This window comes from Salvia miltiorrhiza, chromosome 4, assembly GCF_028751815.1.
Source record: "Salvia miltiorrhiza cultivar Shanhuang (shh) chromosome 4, IMPLAD_Smil_shh, whole genome shotgun sequence".
Lineage (NCBI taxonomy): Eukaryota > Viridiplantae > Streptophyta > Magnoliopsida > Lamiales > Lamiaceae > Salvia > Salvia miltiorrhiza.
In genome coordinates, this window is record NC_080390.1 from 52,975,390 (window position 1) to 52,988,504 (window position 13,115).

The following is a 13,115-nucleotide window of genomic DNA, read 5'->3' on the forward strand; positions in this document are numbered from 1 at the left end:
CAAAAGAAGGTAGAATACTGAATAGAGGATGTAAACAATAATAGATACACATAGATATGGTGATAATTAGAATGACTTGGAATTGTATATACAGATATGCTAATGTTTGTTCATATCATACATAGATGTAATAATAGATACAAAGAGATGTAATGACTTCGCAGATGATGATAAAAGATAAGACCATTCCTCTACGTTGCCATACAAAACATTCGCTCTGACATGAAGAGAGATGTTGTCGATTTCCTCTATAGAATTTCCGGTTAAAGAGAGCAAATTCCCACTATTGCAGATTTTAGTTTACCTCTGAGCAACTATTGGCACCCGCTGGTTCTCTTAGGCAAGTCGATATGGCCATGACAGCAGATTCAATAGCAGTATCTTCTCCCTTCGAGATACAATGATCTTATCAGTATAAATTCTCGTAGATATTGGAAGTGTGTGGTCGGACACAGAATAGGGCGAAGAAATCTAACCTTTTCTTTCCAATAAAACATGTTTCCATATTTCCCAGCTAGCCGGCTCCAAAAGCTGCGTGGTACGTCTAAATCAATGGAAGCCCCGACGTTGAAGTTAAGTATATTTCCTAGTTATAAGCAGAATACATAATACGTGTAAGTGAATAATCTAGCCAGCTGAAGAAGGAGGAAATAAGCTTTAGATAGATACCAAATGTGGGATCAGCAACAAATACAATTGTATTATCATCCACTTTCCAGAAATCCTTGATTGCTAGTCCTAACAAAAAAGGGATAACCACAAACAAATTATAAAAAAAAATAGGAGAGAGTGCTGTTAAATTTTTAAAAGACGAAGAAGTTATCTACGTCTGCAGCTGTACCAGGCGTATCAGGATAATTCTGCGCAAGAACTCTCAACTTATATCCCGTATCTTTTTCAAGGGCGGCTATCTCCTGCGAAATTCTCTTTTCCTGCCCATCCAAGTTTCAAGATTTAACGAAGCTATATCTTAATTTACCAATATATTTACACTGCATTGATTTGACGAAGCTACATCTTAATTTACCAATATATTTACACTGCATTTTTCTACACAATTTACCAAGTGATAATCTGACACTCCTACAAGGTGAAAACATGAGCTCATTTCCTATAGTTGCAAGAATAGTTAGCAACAATCCCTCCAATAGTTCTTCACTAGCTAGCTAAACACTTTTTTTTTTCTTCTATCAGCATGCATACAATACAACCAAATCATAAATCTCAAGGAAGCGAAAGCAAGATCTGTCAATACGGGGTTCAAACTCGACTACTCCAACAAGAAACTTCAACGCGTTTTGATGCAATATTAATTATAAAAGCGAACATTGAGAGAAGAAGAAGGCAAACCTACCTGGCCATCAGATAGGAAACCTGCAACATCAATTACAGTAGTGAAATCTTTAGGTAGTAATTCTGGCTTGTTCACCCCTACTTTTCCTTCAGCACATCCTACTCCTACAAATTTCATTTGTATAAATTTCCAACCACTATCCCAATTGAGGTAAAAATAGATAAATAAACGGTCTTAAATGGAACATATCATTACGAAAGTAAGAAACTTTACACAAATTCTAGGTAAAATTGAGATTCAATCACATATATATACTAGCATTTATGCAAGAATCTAGCTCAATGAACTTCAAGAATCACATAATTCACAAGAAATCAGAAACTGATCACCAAATAATGTAACAATATTAGGGATTAAAAAAATCCCAAAAACCGTGTGAAAAGAGTTGAAGGAAATGAGTGGCTGACCGGAGAGAGAGAGAGCAAGAGAGAGAGTGCCGGACATGAAGAAGTTCCAAGAATTGGAGCGAAGGGAAGAAGGCCATGAAGGTGGCTGCGGGGAAAGTGAAGGATTTGTGAAGAGAGGGAGATGATTTTTGTGGGGGAGCTTGAGAGATGAGGATGATAGCTGCATACGAAACGCCATTTGGAGATGGTGGAGAATTTAGAATTGGATGTTTGTTTTGTGTTGAAGATAATATGTCCAAATAATAACGAAAATTATCACACACGATATATAGGCTCTTTTGTATGTATTTAAGATTATCCACCCATTCAATTTTATATTTTTATTTTAAATACACATTAGTTACATTTAAAAACTATAGCAAAATAACGACGTTAAAGTGTGATTGATTTAATTTGGAGTTGTGGAAATAGTTAATCACATCGGTTAACCCCAACTTACTGTAACTTGAGGAAAGATCTTTTTTGTCTGAGGCTGATGTCGGAGATTATTTACTTTTGGATTAATAGCCAAAAAATACACCAGCTATCATCAAATTTACAAATTGTACATAACTTTTAAAAATAGCCTTAAAATACATCACTTTTTAATTTTGTTGTAATTTACACATCCGTTGACCATCACCTTAAGCATAGTTGACGTGTAGCCGAAAATTGTAGACGTAGACTAACCACCGGACATGTAAAACGGCATCGTTTTGTCAAGCTTTTTTTTAAAAAAGAAATAAAAAAAAAATAAAAGAAAGAGGGGAGAACCGTGGCTGTCAGTCCAAAGAGGGAGAGATCGGCGCGGCGGTGGCAGCTAGCTACTATCGTTGCTCTCCGATTGAAGCAGAGGGTGGAGAGGTCGGATGAGGGAGGTGGTTCCGGTGGTAACCTCGTCGAAAATTAAGGGAGGCGACAATGACTTTGGGAATCTAGAGCTTTAGGCGGCGGCGTAGGAATGGCAACCTCACTATAGTTGTTGTTGGTGAGTCGGGGATACATAAGAGGGCGAGAAAGAGTAGTGGAGGTGGCAGCCTTCGCCAATTGAAGTCAGCGGCGAGGTCCGCTGTGTGTGTATGTTTGATGTACCCTGTGTGTGTGTCTGTGAGAAACGAGAGAAGGGAGAGCAGAGGTAGGGACTAGGCGAGAACAGAAAGGAGAGGGAGATGGGGGTGGCCGGCGGCGGCGACTTCAGTGGAGCAGGTGACGGCGTGACGGGGGAGGGAAGAAGAGAAAGAGACCGATGAGAGGGAGAGAGAGAGAGAGAGAGAGAGAGAAAGACGTCCAAAACGACGTCGTTTTGAACGAGTGTAAAAAATGTCACGCAATATGTCATGTAATGTCAACGTAATTATCGATCAAACTTATTCCTCGTCGGAAATTTCGCCGTATGCAAATTACAATAAAATTAAAATATAATATATTCTAAGACTATTTTTGAAGGTCATATCCAATTTGTAAATTTGATGATAGTTCGTGTATTTTTTAGCTATTACCCCTTTACTTTTTATTATTCATCGAGCAATTGGAAATAGCAATTTCATAGAGGTTGCTTTGCTGATTTATTCAAAAAAGGAAAGGAAATTATATTTAGATTTCATCTTATATTTCAATTGTTGACTCGCCTATTATGAATGATTAGCAATAAAAGGAAAAAAAAGGAAAAAGAAAAAAAATGAGAATGCACATGACATTAATCCGCAATTAAATCGGAGATAGAGCAAAAGTTTTAATCAAATGAATCTGTTTTTATTTATTTATTGATTATTACCTCGAGTTGGATCTGCATGTAGGCGAAATTGAACTAATGATCTCTGATAAATGAGAGTCTTTGAATGCTTTAATTTTATCATTCGAGCTATATTTTATTGGTTACTATCCCCTTCGTCTACGATATTGTTTGTTATTTTAGTATGTCCACGATATCGTGTACACTTTCATTTATAATAATAGGGTCCACAAATTTTCACTGACAATAATAGTGAGACTCAAACTCCATTCACATTAATATCACTATTATTAATTAATATCCCATCTGTTCCACTCCAATAGACTCACTTCTTTTGGGCACGGAGATTAAGAAAATTTACTTTTTAGTAAGAAAGTGGTAGTAAAGTGGTGTGGTCCACACCAATTAAGTACAACTTTTTTACCCAAAAAAAATGAGCCTATTGGAATGGGACGAATGGAATATTATTTATCATTTTCTTAAAACTCGTGTCATCCATAAAGTAAAATTATACCGTGAGCAGAGGAGAGAGTATATGTTATCATTATATACTCATTTTTATAGAAGCATGATACCAATACCCAATCCTAGAGTTACATTACTATTCACTTGGGCCATCATTACCCCTCATCTCATCACCTAGATTGATCGAAGTTTTTTGTTTTACTCTTTTGAAGCCGATTAATTTTAGATTTTGGTTTTAACTAATAACCACTTTTTTTAATACCCAGGTAGGGGTGAGCAAACCCGAACCGGACCCGCCGAACCTGCCCGGACCGACGGGTTCGGTCCGGACCGAACCGACCCATTGTATATGTATGGTCCGGGTCGGGTATAATTCTTAGGACCAATTTTTTTTCGGGTCGGTCCAGGTCGAACCCACCGAACCCAGACCAACCCATATCATTAAAAATTAATTATTTATTTTATATATTTAATATTTATAATAATATTAATAATATTAAATTTCAAAATTTTCTAAAACCTAAAGGAGGAATGATTTTGATTTGTGTTTTTTGTTGTGATTGTGGATTGCGAATGGTGAAACTATGATATTGATATGTGTTTGTATCGTATTTATTATGTTTTATGTATGAAAATTAAGTGCGAAAACAGGAAAAAAAATAATTTTGGCCTCGGCGGGTCGGACCCGGACCGAACCGGACTCGTTGCTCGGGTTCGGTCCGGGTCCGGGTCGGCCCGCACACATTTTTCGGTCCGGGTCGATCCTTCATTTTAAAATTTTCGGTCTAACAAACCCGACGGGTCGGTCCGGGTCCGACCCGTTGCACACCCTTATACGCAGGTAGGAGAAATATGGCCACACAAGTTGAATTTTACAATAATTTATGCGACACATGTTCTAATAATCAACTTCCTTTTTTTTGAACAATAAATAATCAACTTCATTATTGTAAAAAACGTCACTATTGTAAGTCACGATTGTATCTTTGTTCATTGTGATACATTTGGTGATAGTGAAATTGATTTTTTCAAACATATTAACTATTATCATGCATGTAAATAAATTTAAATGAAATATTTAGCACATAAAAGCAACAATAACTAAGAATAACTCCAAAATTTCATGCACCGCATACACAATTATTGAAGATAAAAGTGCAATTGTGCAAATATGTATATAAACTTGTCACAATCATCTCACGCAACTCATTCACAATTAACAAATTTAAAACCAATTATTATCGCATACAAAGACACCTTTGTCCATTTACCCTATTTTTGAGCATATTCCACATGGAATTATATGACTTATAGCTATTAAAAGAGTGTACTTCTATATTACTAACATTTTTATAAAATTATTGCAAAAACTCATGTGGACGTGGACATAGTGCATATTGCAAAAATTATATAGATTATCAAGCTTGATGAACGAAAGTATTATTTCATATTGTTAATACTTAATATCACAATTTAAATTAATTTATAACGTCTACATCGAGCGACTAAAAACACGGCAACGAACAATTTGCAGCTAAAAAGGAATTAAATATTCTCTAAAAATAAGTTTTTCTTTATAAAAATAGAAATAAGGGACGTGCAAATATTAATTTTAATTTACGAAAATTTCAAACAATCATCGAGCGTGACTCCGCTTATAAATACCCCACTCTGAGCTCTCTGTTTTGACTTTCTCGAATTTCTCTCTCTTCTCGATCCAAATTTCCATTTTTAGATTCGCAGTAGAGTTTTATCACTCCACCATAAAATCCCCAAATCAAATTCCATTTCCCCTCAAAACTGTCATCTTCAAAGTTAAAACCCTAGAGTGATGATTCTTTTTCTCTCTCTAGGGTTTTATCACAATTGAATTCAATCGCGCTCTAAAAAAATATTCTAATTTGTCGAATTCGAAGACGGCCCTGAGAGTTGCATCAATTGTAAGTGCTCGTAACCCAGTTGCACACTGATGCGTTAATTTAAGCTCACCTATAGATAGATATAGCCACATCTCGGTTTCCCCCCTGCTTCGATGTTATTCCAGCTTGTATCTAGGGTTTTTCTTGATTTATTTTTCATGGAAATGGGCCATTGAATTTTTCGCTGCTGGTGGGGTTGTATTATCTATTTTCTGAGTGTTTATTGAGGTTTTTGAAGATTAAGAACCCCCTAATGATTCTTGAATCTGAACATGAGCGATGGAGGTGAAGCTGAAGGCAGGAGAGACGAACAGAATGATTCGAATTTGCGATCTGGTGCTGGTGATTATAGTCGAGCAATATCAAGAGTTGCGATGGTTCAAATATGCGAGGGCATTGGGTTTGAAGGATTCAACGAGTCTGCTCTTGATTCGCTTGCTGATATTGCGATTAGGTACATCTGTGAGTTAGGTAAAACCTCTAGATTTTATGCGAATTTAGCTGGTAGGACGGGTTGCAACGTCTTTGATATTGTCCAAGCGTTGGAAGACTTGGGCACGCCACAAGGGTTTACTGGTGCTTCAGAGGTTCACGCTGACTGTGCAGTGAGTTCAGGTGCTATTAGAGAGATCAAAGAGTATGTGGAGGCGGCTGACGAGGTACCATTTGCTCAACCGGTGCCACAATTTCCTGTGATTAGGGAACGGAGAATGATACCTAGTTTCTTGCAAATGGGGGAGACTCCGGCTTTTAAGCACGTGCCGCCATGGTTGCCTGCATTTCCTGATCCCCACACGTATGTACGGACACCTGTTTGGAATGAGAGGCTCTCTGATGCCCGAACAGATAAGATTGAGCTAGCGAGGCAGCATAGGAAGGCAGAAAGGTCTCTGTTAAGCCTGCAGCAGCGGCTTGTATGTAATGGCTCATCAGTAGCTACAACATCTGCTGAACCATATAATGAAGGAAATGGGTTAGAAGTTAATAACAATGGGAACCCGTCTTTTGAGAATCCTTTGGAGGTTCGGGAAATAGACGTGTCGCAGATTAGCATTCCCCCAAAACTTTCTAGTCAAGCTCATACAGAAAAACAAGTTTCTTTGTTGGAGACATTTGCTCCAGCCATTGAGGCAATGAAGGATGGCCTTGATTCTGGAAGTGATGGCGAGAAGACTATTCCGGAAAAGAGGGCTTCTGTATTTTTAGAGTTCAAAGGGGGCAAAAAAGTATTTGGTGAGCCATTGGATTTGAGGATTCGGAACAAGGCTGTGGGAAGAACAGCTTCATGGTTTGGTCACGAGGGCGAAAGAGATGACAGGAAGAGGAGGGTTGAGTTTATACTACGGCAATCTATGGAAAACCAGCAGGAGCTTCCTCAGTTGTAAATTTGTAGTTCCTTGAATGACATTGATTGGCTAATGTTCAAGAAGATAGCAGTTGATTAGGTTAGTCAAACTCAAAACATACAGTAGTTTGTGGTTGTGTATTTGGTGCTAATCCATTTAGGAGCGGAACCCAGATTAAGACATTTTTTGAGATATGTCAGGTCCTTTCCAAATTTCTTCTGTCATTGACATTATTTTTTAATGAATGAGATTGTAGCATTTTGTTCATTTTCTGTGTCTCCATCTCCCTCTCTCTCTCTACACACACACACATACATATACATATGCATGTGTAGTTGTTAGCATCTCTTGTTTACCTGCTTCGTGGTGCTGTGGGACTCTTTTCAAAACCTAATGTTAGTGCAATAGATTTGTTCAAATGCTAAGGTGTTGATAGCTTTGGTTGTAAGATTTTTTTTTTTTTTTGCCCTAGTGCACATCTCATCCTGCCCATAGAATAGCAGTATTTGTTTCTTCTAGTCAGGCAGATGATGAGCATGAGCTAAAAATTTAAATCTATGTACGAATACTAAGCAACAAACATATTTGATAAAATTCATTTCAACCAAGCAACAAGAAGGCAACTTAAAATGCATATTTGTCATGGCATGAACATTCTATTGAACTCAGTAGGTATATTACCAATTTCATGTAACTCTGCAATAGGATTTATTACCATGTGATTGGTGCCTTTTGTACAATCTTGCCATGATTTTGTTTGGAAATTTGGGTTAGATACCATTTTCTCATGTGATCCAGTTGACGTATCTGGAAACTTCTACGGAACTCTTGGATGACATTTCCCCTTTCTCTATATTAAAGATTTAAGATGCTATGCTCATCTGTAGCTAGCTTGGTTTTGTTTGTTTCCATTTTAAAATTTTATCCATTTCATCCGTTATTCCTCTGTTTCATATTCTCTTTCTTTGTTTTGGTGCATGTGAGGATAGAAAATGTGGTGTGTGTTATACTTTTGGGAGTTTGGTGTCCTTGCTCTTGAAGAATTGCAGTCAGAAGCCGTTTTTAGGATTTTACAACATTGAGTTTATTGGACCAAAAAAGCTACATGAACTTATGAGTTTCAAAGATACGGGTAGATTAGCTCAAGGCAACAACTGATTGTTTACGAAGTCCTGGAATTCTGTACTTTGTTTAAGCAGGCATCATGCTGCATGCTGCAGGTGACAACTGCAATTAAAGGGGCATGCTTGCTATCTTTGGGAGCTAATGCTGCTATTCCATTATATCATATATTTTATTCTTGTTTGTATACTTGAGGTGTCACTCCTTTGGTGGTTAGTATGACTATATATATTACATATGCTAGAATGCTTTATAGCAAATGGTCTCCAATGATAAAGTGTGATTGAATTCGGTGGAACTATGGAATAGTTTTTTACTTGAATTTTATTATTGAGTTTCTGTCAGGCTATGATCTGATAACGAGAAGGATGCAATTTTGTTGTGCTATTCGGCTATTCCCCACCAAGGTTGCAGAAGAAAATCTTTTTGTGGAATGATTATTTAAAACTGCTTTAAAGCATTCTAGCATATGTGAGTATATAGTCATTAAACAGCTATTTGAATGTAGGGGGGAACTAGATGCATTTCTTTCTTCCAGAATGTTAAATTACAGTGCGCGACAAAATGCAATTACATAATATCTTCAGACATGAGATAGCAATTGTTGCAGCTCACTTGCTTCACAAGGTAAAGTTAATATACCTTTTTGTTCAAATCCGAACTCTCTTTCTGCTGCTTCCAGCAACCTGACAAAAGGAGGATATGAAAGCATGCGCAGCTCCACCAGGAACTTCTTCGACTCACCATTGGCAGAGGTCATGACTGAGAAATGCCCGCTCTTGGTGCCATGACTAGTCATCCAAGACCTTATTCTCCAACAGATGAGGTAACAACTCAAATACTTGGGCACTTTCTTTACGAAATATGTGACCCTCGGAAATGAGTTATTCTTTCTGCATTCGGACCTGAACTCTTTTTCCTTCGCTTGGTTTCTTTTCTGCATTCTTGGCTTCTTACTAGTTAATGATAGGCTGACTGTTTGGTTAAACCCTTTGCATGATTTATCAAAAGGAACTTTGGCAGGAAATATATACTTGAAGTTGAGTGGGTGTGGATTTGTGGATACGAGTAACTCTTATTATTATTATCATTATTATTTTCTTTCAAGAGTTTGCTCGAACCAAGTTCAAGCTTTAGTGTCCAACAGTTTCGCCATCGATCCTCTTAGCCTCGTAGCCTTTGAAAGAAGCAATAGGGGCATGTATGTTACAAGTGGAAGAAACAAGACATGTATGTTGGTTTCGCACCAAGAAACTCCTTATCCATTTGACTGCCCAAATCACAGGAGCAGGCTGGACTGTTCTAACAGTGACAGGATACACTTTTTCTTTTTGTCTTTTTCAGATGCCAGAAATGATTGGTGAGAGACAAAACAAATTATCGAGGGCCCGTCGAAAGGGGCAGAAAGGAAGGGGCCGGGGAGGAGGAGACAGGGGTGTCGCGGCGCGCTGAAGAGAATGTTCGTGGATTGCCCACGACATCAAGCATTTAACAAGTGAAGTAACACGATCTTGATGCACGAACTAAGCCAAAGGGGCGCATGCATGCATGAATCTTAGTATGAGTGATGTCGCAATCGCGTTTATGGGCATTGGCTATCTGCCAACCTGGCCCTCTTGATGATGGAGTTATGGCCATTGTTTGCATTCTCCTTTTCTTGCCTTTAGTTACTTTTTTATTTTTTATTTTCCCCTTGTTAATCTGTGCTTTAGAGTAATTTCAGATGATCGTATAAGTTGATTTTGTTGTTGGGAGAGAAGAAGAATATGAGGATGTGATTTTAGGTGGATGCCATCTCGCATTTGGTTGCAAAAGCCACAAATGTACTGATTAGTGCAAGTTAAGTAGCAACTGTAACAACCTCAAATTTGTGTTTTGTAAGAAATCTATATATAATACTCCCTCCGTCCCAAAGGAAATGTCCTCCTTCTTTTGGGCACGGTTATTAAGGATGCATAATTTACCTAATCTAGTAGAATATTAAGGAAATTTCAGTTTCTACTAGATTAGGCAGCATATAAGATTCAATGACAGATTATGCATCATTTCAGTTTCTACTAGATTAGGCAGATTATGCATCCTTAATAACCGTGCCCAAAAGAAGGAGGACATTTCCTTTGGGACGGAGGGAGTATAAAAGATCAATACAACGGTAACTTTTTACCGCCAAATTTTCTCTCTCCCATTATTCTCTAAATTTAATCAATTTCTCTCACTTCTAACCAACTCACCGTCCCTCTCTCTCTATTTTTCTTTGCAAGTTTTCAATTTTTGTTTTCTTTTCTTTAATTATTTTTTACATTTAAAATTTTTGTTTTTCCTAAAATTTATAAAGTTAAATTAATAAAAAAATTAATACGCATATCAAATTAAATATGAGCTATAATAGAATTTATAAGAGTATATAAAAAATTAAAATAAAAAGAAAATATTCAAATTAATTTTTTTTAAATTAATCTCTTTCTCTCTCTTATTTTATAAAGGAAGTTAGTTTTTCATCTTTTTTGTTGTTTGCATAAAATATTTTATGAAATCATGAAAATTATGTACATTTTATTATGCAAGACTGCAATTATTTTTATTACTCTTTTATTTCAAGTTTTTATTTTATTTTTTCACTATATTCATGTTTTAAACTTGCATGAGTTTTTCATAATTTCTTTTTTTGTTATACTTATGATTTTTTTATTGTTATTAGTGTAGAGAGATACAGACCATAGTGCATTTAATTATTTTCATATGTTTTGTCGTATGTTTGGATTGCTTCAATAGATTATTTCGTATTAGTTGTATATAAAAATATGAAATTTAATGATATACAATTGAGTTTTACATGCTTTTTAATTTTAATATTTTTTTTAAATCCAACTTGGTGTAGGAATTTATATTGGTTTATTTTATAATTCTTTAATCTAATAGAAACCAAAAAAGATAAATTCATAGATCTGTAATTTATTTTTCATGTAAAAAAAGTAGAATTGAACATATGATTTATATTTATTTAATCTAACAATAATTTGTTTTTTTGTAATATATATATATATATATATATTTAAACGCAATAACTTTATAAATTCAATACAATATTCTCACATTCTTACGAAAAATATAATTTTCACAACAACCAATCCGTATATAAACTAGGCATGTAAATAATTATCATATAATATTTGAATCCCCTACATTATGAAGAATGTGTATTAAAAGATTTTTCATAAAATTATGTATATTAAAAGATTTTTCATAAAATTTAAGGATATTTTTATTTAAAATTTACCAACCTCCTTAAATTTTAGAGTCTGGATACCTCTTAATTTCAATGTCCGTCGTGCATCGCACGAATGGGCGTATACTAGTTGGGACAAAAAAGCATGAAAATAATTTCAGCAAGTAACCTTGAGGCATCTTGTAAATTACAAGTTGTAATTTTGGCTTAATGAAGAAAGGTATTATTTTTTAATGCTCAAGACTTGAAGTCTTGGGTTTGAGTCTTCTGTCGCAATCTTTAAATTTTTTTTATTTATAATTTATCAAAAAAAAAGAAGTTAAAAAATTAAAATTAAAAAGAAAGGTATCCTTTTTCTGGTAGGTTTTACGTAATATTCTAATTGGGTCAATAATAAATAGTCATAATAACATAATGTCCGATGCTCAAGGTGCAAAGTTCAAAGATTCAATTAAGCCACACAATTTATAAGGACCCAAGTACAAAACATGTATATATATCTGTGGAGCCATCGTATTTATTATACCGCGTAAAATACATAATATCTAGAAATATCTATATGGGTAGCTACAGAAATATGGCCAATGCATTAATAGTTCTTATGCTTAAAAGAAACCGTTTTATAAGGTTCTTATGCATTAAAATAAAAAAAAAGGTTAATAGCCGCAAAATACACGAACTTTCATTAGATTTGCATATTATACATGGCCTTCAAAAATAGCCCCAGAATACACCACCTTTTAATTTAATTGTAAATTGCACACGACGAAAGTTTCGATTACTTTTAAGTTTGACCGGCGATGACGTGGACAGTATTTAACGTATATCGCATTACACGTGGAATTTTTTACACGTTTGGCTCCACAATACACACTTTTTTTTGACATGGCATTACTCTTAAGAATTTCATCAAAAAAAAAGAAAAAAAAAATTGAAGATGCCGGAACTCTGCAAGCCAACGATCCACCTCCCCTCTCAACCCCACCCAAACCCCTCTTTCCAATTCTGCAAGCCGACGATTCACCCGACAACGACGAAGACGAGCGCAAGGAGAAGAATGTCAAACTCGTCGTTCGCCTGGTATAATGAAATTAGTGGGGGATGCGGCCTGGTAGAGGGCCCTGCTGATCCTCAGTGGCCTTGGTAGAGAGCGTCGTCGCGGTGGATGTGGCGGCGGGATCCAACGGCCTGATAGGGGTTGCCGCGCCTCTTGGATGAAGGGGGTGAGCAATTGTTTTTGCTTGACCTTGAAAATTGGTGTAGGGACGAGAGATTTGCAGATTTGGGGATTTCCCCTTATGCAAGAGGATCTAGGGTTTAATTTGGGGGCGGCGTTGATGTTGTGGTGGCTGACAGCGGTGAATCGGAGATGGAAGATGGAGATTCAGGGAAAGGGGCGGAGATGGAAGATGGCAGGTGAGGCGGCAGATGGATCTCGACGAGTCGGAGATGGAAGATGGAGATTCAGGGAAAGAGGCGGAGATGGAGGATGGAGAATGGCGGTGAGGAGGTAAAGATCTCTCTGTGCTCGAGCGGAGAAGAAGATCGAGATTTCTTCTTTATTT

The 13,115-nt window shown here is 36.5% G+C and overlaps 2 protein-coding genes across 3 annotated transcripts; one reads left to right on the plus strand and one right to left on the minus strand.

Annotated features, from left to right (window-relative positions):
• Positions 1 to 31: 31 nt before the first annotated feature.
• On the minus strand, positions 32 to 2,019 carry LOC131020518 (thylakoid lumenal 15.0 kDa protein 2, chloroplastic). Of its 2 annotated transcripts, XM_057949375.1 has the most exons (6): positions 1,762 to 2,019; positions 1,355 to 1,458; positions 842 to 932; positions 670 to 738; positions 477 to 586; positions 32 to 388 (listed from the first exon to the last, which is right to left on the minus strand). In XM_057949375.1, the coding sequence occupies exons 1-6, from the start codon at positions 1,937 to 1,939 to the stop codon at positions 296 to 298; spliced, it is 645 nt and encodes a 214-aa protein (XP_057805358.1). In that variant the 5' UTR covers positions 1,940 to 2,019; the 3' UTR covers positions 32 to 295. The 2 variants fall into 2 exon arrangements, with proteins under 2 accessions (XP_057805358.1, XP_057805357.1); XM_057949374.1 differs by having other exon boundaries at positions 32 to 586; positions 1,762 to 2,004.
• Positions 2,020 to 5,584: 3,565 nt separating this feature from the next.
• LOC131020521 (transcription initiation factor TFIID subunit 8-like) lies at positions 5,585 to 7,469 on the plus strand. Its single transcript, XM_057949379.1, has one exon. It carries the CDS (start codon positions 6,129 to 6,131, stop codon positions 7,239 to 7,241), a length of 1,113 nt encoding a protein of 370 aa, XP_057805362.1. The 5' UTR covers positions 5,585 to 6,128; the 3' UTR covers positions 7,242 to 7,469.
• The last annotated feature ends 5,646 nt before the right edge of the window (positions 7,470 to 13,115 follow it).

Bases quoted from the DNA above. Each gene is read 5' to 3' on its own strand.
- LOC131020518 (XM_057949374.1), bottom strand. From the start codon at position 1,939: ATGGCGTTTCGTATGCAGCTATCATCCTCATCTCTCAAGCTCCCCCAC. The intron at 933-1,354 runs GTAGGTTTGCCT...TTGGATGGGCAG, and splicing joins GTTTCCTATCTGATGGCCAG to GAAAAGAGAATTTCGCAGGA. The intron at 739-841 runs GTACAGCTGCAG...CTTTTTTGTTAG, and splicing joins GAATTATCCTGATACGCCTG to GACTAGCAATCAAGGATTTC.
- LOC131020521 (XM_057949379.1), top strand. From the start codon at position 6,129: ATGAGCGATGGAGGTGAAGCTGAAGGCAGGAGAGACGAACAGAATGAT.